The sequence below is a fragment of the Rutidosis leptorrhynchoides genome, chromosome 1 (assembly GCF_046630445.1).
Source record: "Rutidosis leptorrhynchoides isolate AG116_Rl617_1_P2 chromosome 1, CSIRO_AGI_Rlap_v1, whole genome shotgun sequence".
Lineage (NCBI taxonomy): Eukaryota > Viridiplantae > Streptophyta > Magnoliopsida > Asterales > Asteraceae > Rutidosis > Rutidosis leptorrhynchoides.
This window is the reverse complement of record NC_092333.1, coordinates 9,182,731-9,191,953: the sequence shown is the minus strand read 5'-3', so window position 1 is coordinate 9,191,953 and position 9,223 is coordinate 9,182,731. Positions and strand designations below refer to the sequence as shown.

General features: G+C 31.1%; 1 protein-coding gene across 1 annotated transcript; it reads right to left on the bottom strand.

Moving 5' to 3' along the window:
* Nucleotides 1–7,149: 7,149 nt before the first annotated feature.
* On the bottom strand, nt 7,150–8,892 carry LOC139856047 (uncharacterized). Its single transcript, XM_071845281.1, has 2 exons — nt 8,642–8,892; nt 7,150–7,606 (listed from the first exon to the last, which is right to left on the bottom strand). The coding sequence occupies exons 1-2, from the start codon at nt 8,880–8,882 to the stop codon at nt 7,377–7,379; spliced, it is 471 nt and encodes a 156-aa protein (XP_071701382.1). The 5' UTR covers nt 8,883–8,892; the 3' UTR covers nt 7,150–7,376.
* Between the last annotated feature and the right edge of the window lie 331 nt (nt 8,893–9,223).

Sequence of the window (9,223 nt, the reverse complement as noted above, 5' to 3'; positions counted from 1 at the left end):
AGATTATATAGAATGAAAGAGTTATGTAACATGGTTCATGATGAGGGTATGATCTGTGAACCTTTATCACGTTCCATTAAAAACTCAGCATGACTTACTGTAATATAATTACGTTGATCAAATGTCATTATATTATACTAACTCATGCTTCAGTTCCCAACACTACTTCAAAGACATCCATTTTTCGAAATTTTCAGAATTTAGAAACTGAAACAGTTTCTTTTATGATATAACACAGATAGCGCGAAGAGATGAATGATTTCAGATAAGAATAGTTATGAAAATATCTTCAAAAATATGGAGGATATTTATAACGGAAGATACGATGATATCTTATAATATTTAAGATAAGATGATGATAAAGAATATTATACGTAAAGGTTTTAGAGTAAGGAGCAAGGTATTCGCTAATGATTTCAGCAGACACTGAATCATTTGGATTCTTTGAAGGTAGATTTAGTCTTTGTGATTTGTCCACAGCCTCCTTCATGGTCTGCTCAATCCGTTTTTCAGTTCCAAACCTTCTCTTTTTCTCAGCTTTACCACCATACTATTCTTTATCATCAAACTTTTGACTGTTAAGGTCGTTTACAGTTTTTGCTGCTTCATCAGCATTGTTTCAATTTCAGAGAACTATTTCATAGTTTGGGATGTTTTTCAGAAACTTCACATTCGAAGTATGTAAGTTTAGAAGATAGATGTTATCTATATATTACTGTTGTCGTAGAAAATGCTGCGAGATTCAAAATACTGATTGCTAATTCCCGGTAGTTGGTATGACAATTACCGTTACAAGATGTGGATGAGTACATGATAGGGTTTCAATGAGTATAATGACTTTTCGGAAGGTCAATGATCAATGAAGTTGTTGGTAAATTTACTGCTAATGTGGTGGAACATAAAAGGTTCTCCAGTAACAAAAATGTATATGTCAAGGTTATAATAAGACTAATCTGAAAAGTCAAAATTGACTGGTTGAAAGTGGGGTAAAACTGTATACTTTGAAAAAGAAATTGTAAGGTTATTTTCGGTAAAAACAACGCTAAAGGATCTTGCACAGTTTTGAAGTCAAAGTATAGATTTGAAAGATGTAGAGATCTAAGAATGATGTCACCGGTTCAGAGTTTTGACTTGAATTCTGATACGTCAATATCAGAATATGTATTTGAATTTGTATGGAAACGATTGTATATCACTGTGAGCATAGTTAATAATTTTTGAATCAAAGTTGAAGATTGTACAATATAACATATTAATTGTGAACTTATATATTTCCCGGGAATTACCTACCCGTTAAAGATTTCACAAGTAATATTTTGTACAAAAGAATTTTCATTACAGTCTTTATGAAAATATATGTATGTATATTTCTTCAGATGTAATACGGATTTAATGAGTTAATATCATATTAAGCTTATTTGATTTTCGACTTGACTTAAAAATGATTAATCTCTAAAACATTAAAGATTACATAGTCTTTGCAGAGTATTTCACTAATGAAATCAACACTTCATTATTTATTCTTATTGATATTCCTCAGTGAAGGATGTTGGTGCTCGTGGAATTTTTGTGAACCTTACAAGGCACAGATGATGTTTTCTGGAAAGTTTCGAGTACATCAAAAATGAAAATGTAAAATCAATTATGTAATTGAATAATACACTTGGTTTATTATGAAATGGAATTCATTAAGTTAAAACAGAGATTGTAGTTAACAATGGTTAAGTTGTTAAGGAAGGATGTACATCATTGCATATTAGTAATATGAACTAACCGAGTAGTACCTACCAGTTAAGATTCACACGTAATAGCTTAGTACGAAAAGATTTATTTTGATTTCAAAATTCATATATATTAAATATACATAAAATTTCTTCAGGGGAAATGAGTTAATACTTCATCGGTTATTGTTGCTGGTATTTCTTGGTAATTACGGTGCGTATGACATTAATGCTCGTGGAATAGATTGTGAAGTTGAGGTTTGCGATGCGGTTGTTGTTGGTGGTGGTAATGGTACTGTTGGTGTTGTTGTCGGTGGTACTGTTGATGCCGGTGATGTTGATGGTGCTTGTAACCTTTGCACCATATTCTCCAAAGCCACTACCCGAGCGCGAAGCTCGTTGACTTCTTCTACTACACCGGGATGATTGGCGGTTCGGACGAGCGGATGAATAAGATCCAGAATTTGAGATAGTATATTATCGTGACGAGATACTCTGGAAATGAGAGAGAAAATGGTGTAGGAAAGTACGTAGACGCAACGGATATGATAAACACTATGTTTGATTTACAAATATACCCCCAAACATTATCCATAACCTCCTTGGCAATAACCCATAATTTCCTTAGCTCTATCCCGCTTGAAAACCATTTTGAAAGTGACACGCTCATAACCTCGTCGTAGTATTTTATGTATATTACTAATTAATAATTAATAAGATTAATAATAATATTAATCTTAATAATAATAATAATAATAATAATAATAATAATAATAATAATAATAATAATAATAATAATAATAATTAAATAAAATAAATACGGAGTAATATATGATATGTGTGTGTAAATGAAACAGATATTTTATGCAAATAGTGTTTACTGTAGCAAATCACTGTAGCAAAGTCGTTTTCACTGTAGCATTGTAGCAAAGTACGGTTTCACTGTAGCAAATAGTGTTTACTGTAGCAAATAGTGTTTTACTGTAGCAAAGTCATTTTTACTGTAACAAATAATGTTTTACTGTAGGAAAGTCGTTTTTACTTGTACATATATATATATATACATACATATAATTGTTCATGAATCGTCGAGAGTAGTCAAAGGTAATTGTATATATGAAACAGTTCTAAAATTTTGAGACTCAATCTAACAGACTTTGTTTATCGTGTCGAAAACATTAAATCATTTAAAGATAAAGTTTAAATTTGGTCAGAAATTTCCGGGTCATCACACTTAGCCTCGTGCTAACCTCCCTCACCTCCTCCCTTGCAGGTTTTGGATATTAGTGCTGGTAGGGACGAGCGTCGGGTTGACGATATGTTTGACAAGACGAACTCTGATGTCTTAACTTTTATAAATATGTAACTAGTTGTTTAACGTAACACCGGTGGTTTGTAATAAGTAACTAGCTAATGATTTGTGATAATCATGTTTGTAATTAACTAAGGGTATTTATGTGAATTAAGACTTCCGCTGTGATTTAAAAAAAAAATCAGGGTGTTACATCGAATCAATAGTTATCACTTTTAAAGATGTGAAACGTATGAGATACAAATGAATTTTAATTCGAAAAGAAAATGAGAAAAATAAAGTTACAAGGTAAAGCTAGACTTGTAACTCAAGACTTCTCTCAAAGACCAGAAATTGATTATGAGGAAACTTATTCTCCAGTTATGGATGAAATTACTTAATCAGCCTAGCAGTTTATAAAGATTTAAAAATGCATCTAATGGATGTTATTAATACTTATTTAAATGAATCACTTGATAGTGATATATACATTAATATACATGAAGGGTTTAAGGTATCAGAAGCATCTAATGCAAAACCCAAGGAAATGTATTCCATTAATGCAAAGATTTTTATATGGGTTGATACAATGATATAACTGATTAATTGATTACTTGATAAGAAAAGGGTATACAAATACTCTTATTTGCACATTTTTTTATTAAGAAAAAAAAATGTTCGAATATGTGATGGTAGTTATTTATGTCAATTATCTTACATAAAGAAATCTATGAATCCATTCAACTTCTAAGGAAAGAGTTTGAAATGAAAAATCTTGGAAAAGCCAATTATTACGTTGGTTTACAAATTGAGCATATGTCTAATGACCTACTTGTATATCAAACAACTTATACCGAAAAGATTTTAAAACATTTTAATATGGACAAGACAAAATCATTAAGTACTCATATGGTTGTTAGATCACTAAATATTGACACAGATCAATTTCGTCCCCGTGAAGATCTTCTTGGATTAGAAGTTCCATATCTTAGTAAAATTGGGGCTCTTATATATCTTACAAATTGTACAAGAATTGACATTTATTTTGCAGTTAATTTGTTGGCAAGGTTCAGCTCACAGCCCTACCAAAAGACACTGGAATGGGATCAAACACATATTTCGATACCTTCGAGGAACTACTGATTTAGGATTATTTTATTCTAACGAATCAAAACAAGATTTGGTTGGTTATGCAGATGCAGGTTATTTATCTGATCCACATAAAGCTAAATCTCAAAATGGATATGTATTCCTAAATGGAGGTACTGCAATATCATGTCGTTCTCAAAAACAAACACTTATTGCAACATCATCGAATCATACCGAAGTGATTGCATTACATGAAGCTACTCAGGAATGTTTTTGGTTGAGATCAATGACACAACTCATTACTGGTTCTTGTGGACTATAACGCGATAAAAGTCCAACAACTATCTATGAAGATAATGCAGCTTGGATAGCACAGATGAAAGAAGGGTATATCAAAAGTGACCGAACAAAACACATATCTCCTAGATTCTTCTCATACACTCAAAATCTCATTAAGGACAACCAGATTGAAATGAGATATGTACAATCCAGCAAAAACTCTGCTGATCTTTTCACCAAAGCACTTCCAACTACTATTTTCAGAACACACGTTCATAACATTGGCATGAGACATGTTCAAAAGATGTAACAGCTGAAGCGATGTCTACCTGAGGGGGAGTCAACTCTATGCTGCACTCTTTTTCCCTTAGCTAAAGTTTTTTCCACTGGGTTTTCTTTAGCAAGGTTTTTAATGAGGCAGTACTAGTTGCTCTATAATAAAATTGGCATCCAAGGAGGAGTGTTATGATATTCAAAAGTCAAAATATGTATGCACAATTTTAATCATATTACTATTTCAACTAACGGAGAATAATGATTATCATTGACTATGCACAGTACGAAATTTGTAGTATATATATGTGTATGCAAATGTAATCAGATTACACCCATTTCTTACATAATATCTACTTCTATTTCCATCCACCATTACTCTTTCAATTTAAAGTATTGTGTAATATTGTGTAATAAGCTTAAGAGAAAGGTAGTTATAAACTACATATTACTAAATTTACAACAAAAAACACTTAATTGACTTTTTACACAATTTTCAAGATATATATCTAGCTATTCATGCATATTCTCACATATACAGACAAACTTACTTTTTCTCATTACTTTATGACTACATTTTGTTTTGTACTTTTTTTTTTTACCTATTACATTCTATCTTTTCATCATCTTCTCTCATAAAAATTCAATTTTATCCCGTATCCAATATAACTACATCAATCAAAATTCAAGATAAATCTCTCAAAGCCATGTCGTTAACTCACGAATTTATCATATATTCTGTACAAATTTAGATGCGCATTTTCAAATAATTTAATTTCAAATTTAATAAAGATAAATATAAATAACAATAACAATAACAATAACAATAATAATAATAATAATAATAATAATAGATACGGAGTACTCCGTAAATTGAAAAGTTATAGAAAAAGGCAAAACATGTCATAATCTGTCTATGATTACAACTAGAGTGTTCATCGATTCGTTTTTTAGTTTATTCGGTTCGGTTTATTCGATTTTAAAACTTATAAAATCAAAATCAAAAACCAAACCGAAACTAAATTTAAATATCAAAACCATAACCAAAATCGAACCGTAAACCAAATTTGATTTCGGTTAAAACCAAAAATCACTAAAAATAAAAATCCTAACCAGTATAAACTTACATATAAATTAGGAATAACGTTTGTGGAATAAATTTAAGTATATATGGTATATAACATGTTTATTGTTTAATAAAAATGTAATAATACATCAAATATAATATAAATATATAGATATTATAATTATAAATATGTTTTAAAATGATATTAATTTTAATTCGGTTTTTATTCGGTTTTCGGTTAACCAAATTTAAAATTTTCAAAACTAAAAACCAAACTAAAAACCGAATTACGAATTCGGTTTCGGTTTCGGTTTCGATCGATCTGAAAACCGTTTAAAAAATTCGGTTTAGTTTTTTGGGTTGGATTCAATTCGATATTCGGTTTGAAACTAAATGGTGCACACCCCTAATTACAACAACAACAACAACAACAACAACAACAACAACAAAACTCAAACCACAATGAGTGGTGTATGAGGGAGGTGAGATTTAGACAATCATTCCCCTATCCGAGAATAAAAACAAGTCATTTCTTCACTCATAGTGAAAACACTCTAAAAGTAGTGAAAGTCACCTCTTTTTCTATTCGACGAATAAAGAGATTGCTTCCGAGTGGACCTCCGGTCAATAAGTAAATTTTTTTAGGTATAATAAAAATTAAAATAAAATTGAGACGCCATGAAAATAGCAGAATCAAATTTCATGGGTTTTAACATCATAATGGGCAGGTGTAGGGGATTCGAAATTTAACATGAGAACTGTTTTATATTATTAAAATTTGATTATTGAATATTTTGTATTGAATATTTTAGATAAGATTAAATATTTTATATCATAAAAAAAAAAAAGTAAATCCTGAGTTTGAAACTCCGGATTCCCTGTACACATGGCAAAAAGTACACAAACCAAAGTTTGAAACTTTGGTTTCACCAAAACCGGAGTTTCAAACTCCGGTTTTCCTATTTTTGTAACACATTTTTTCAGATTTCTATTTTTACAAAAACACATAAAAAACATTTAAAAAAAAAAAAAATCTACATTTCTTATTATTATATTTTATTTGTCTTTGAATGTTATTACCAAACTATGGTTATTACTGTTTTAATTTTACGAGTTTGTCATTCGGTTATCAGATTTGAGAGTATACCCCATTACCATACATATCATAATACGACATAGTTGTATCCTTTTTTTTTTCTTTTTAGGTTTTTGTGACCATTTAATAGAGTCGGTATCTATATATCCACCTAAGGATATATCTTTCATTACAATAGTTATATTATCATCAAATTACTTGCATATCCGATATTAAACAAATACAATTACAATGACAAATGATTATAAACTGTGAAAGAGGTTGAGAGGTCAATACGTACTTGAGAGCTGAGAAAATATATGGATAATATATGTGGTTGTACTTGTTCATTAAGTTGTGTATTTGTTGTTTTAAAAATTAAGTTGTGATTGCATTGAAAAAAAGTGTTGATTGCCTTCATTAATTGTCTAAACAGAGGAATCCATGTACATAGCAGCTAAAATAACAACAATACCCAATCTCACTCTGCAATCGTGTGTCAAACAGGATCGTTTGATTATAGATCATCAAAAAGACTTATCAATCATCCATGTAGCGATAAACTGTTTGAATTCCAGTTTGCTACTCGTTATCAAAGTCTATGTACATTCTATACGCATCTCGATCTGAAGAATAATAACTCTTTACCAAAGCGTCGATTTGAAAACCAAGTTTCTTGTATAGATGCATAGCTGAAGTTCTTAAGGGATCCACATGAAGCGATACACGATTTATACGTTTACTCCTGCATTTCTCTATTGCTGCCTTTACTAGTGCCTTTCCGTGTCCCTGTCGTCTATAGTTCTCCTTCACTATATTTTAATAAACAAAATGACAAAAAAAAAATAATAAAAAATAAAAAAATCAACACTGGAGATGTTAAAAGTTTATAAGTGAAACAAGAAACCCGAGACCAACACATACATGAAAAGTCTTGGACAGAAAGCATTAAAATTAAATAAGCTATATCATTACTTTAACGAGGTAGCAAGATGGGCAGATTGTGCAGGTTGAGTAATGGGTCAAATGAGGCAGGGCGAGACAACAACCAGGCACCTTTATGTCCTTTTTAATGTATTTATTTTAAGATATTATACAAAACATAAATTGTTACGAGAATAATCATTTTGAATACCGCGACTTAGGAAGTTATTCGGATGGTCTCAGTCTCATTTGACCCATTTGTCTGTTCCCTTTTAAGTGATACCGTATAATCCGATATAGATAAATACCCCGGACCCATTTACGAGTACCCATTAATTCGCAAAATGCGCTGAAATTTCTATCTCTACTCGTCACATATAATAATGCTATATCATTTAAATACAATCTCACATGCCCATGTGAAATGATAGTCAAGATTATGGCTTGTACCCATTAGCTTCATTCATATCACCATCGAAAATGTATCAACAACAACAATGATACACGCAGTCCCTGCCCGTTTAAACAACGCGATTTTCAGAAAAAAAAACGCATGTTGGGAGTGTTTTTTAATCAATGACACATTGTCACTAAAACCTATGATAATGTTAAAGTGACACAGACATATGCTGATTGAGATAACAACTTGCAAAACTGGTTACGAAGGGTAAAACCGGAAACTAAACGAGTCAGATCTCTTACAGATAACAGGATTGGTAATTAGGGCATATGTATGAACAAAATGATTTACAAAAAGTTCACAGCTTTTTAGCAATGCACAACTCAATAGCTTAAATAACATTTAAATTCACCTGCTTTAAGACAAGAAAATGTCCCATTATGATCAAATTAGGGTTTGGATTCTCAAACTCAACAAATATTTTCGGGAAATACAATCATGAAAATTAGGGTTTGGATTATACCTGCAAGTTTGGTAATGATGGCACAAAGTGAAGAAGGGCATGAATACATAACATACCCACCAACATCACCATCAATTTCTAGGTAAATTAAACCCGTATTTTTCTTGTTGAGTTCATCATTGAAAGATTGAGCCAGTGATTCGTGTTTGGGGAAAATTCTCTTCTCTAATCTTACAATTTCGTCTATTACTTTAGCCCAGTTTGTTGACTTTTTTTGGAGGTCGATCAACACACCTGCCATTATGTGTTTTGATGATGGTCGGTGGGCTCAGTATCCATTAAACCGGTTCGGAGTTTGTAAACATAAACTTTTTACTCGATTGCTTTTATTACCCCTTCATCTTTTTTAATCCATAATAAAGACCCTAGAAATTACAACCATTACACTATTTAATCGGGAGTTGATTTTCCACCATCCAAATTACTTCATCCATCACAAACTGTGTATTGACAGGTTGTACAGTACAACTAAATAATGCATATTTGTGGTGGATGAAATAATTTCGATGGTGGAAATATCATTACCATATTTAATCCTTTTGATCTTGACTTTAGAGTAGAGTCAACCGTGTTCATCTTCGA

Excerpts from the sequence above, each read along its gene's own strand:
- LOC139856047 (XM_071845281.1), bottom strand. The coding sequence starts at position 8,882 with ATGGCAGGTGTGTTGATCGACCTCCAAAAAAAGTCAACAAACTGGGCT. Across the intron at positions 7,607-8,641 it reads CATCATTACCAAACTTGCAG|TGAAGGAGAACTATAGACGA; the intron begins GTATAATCCAAA and ends ATTAAAATATAG.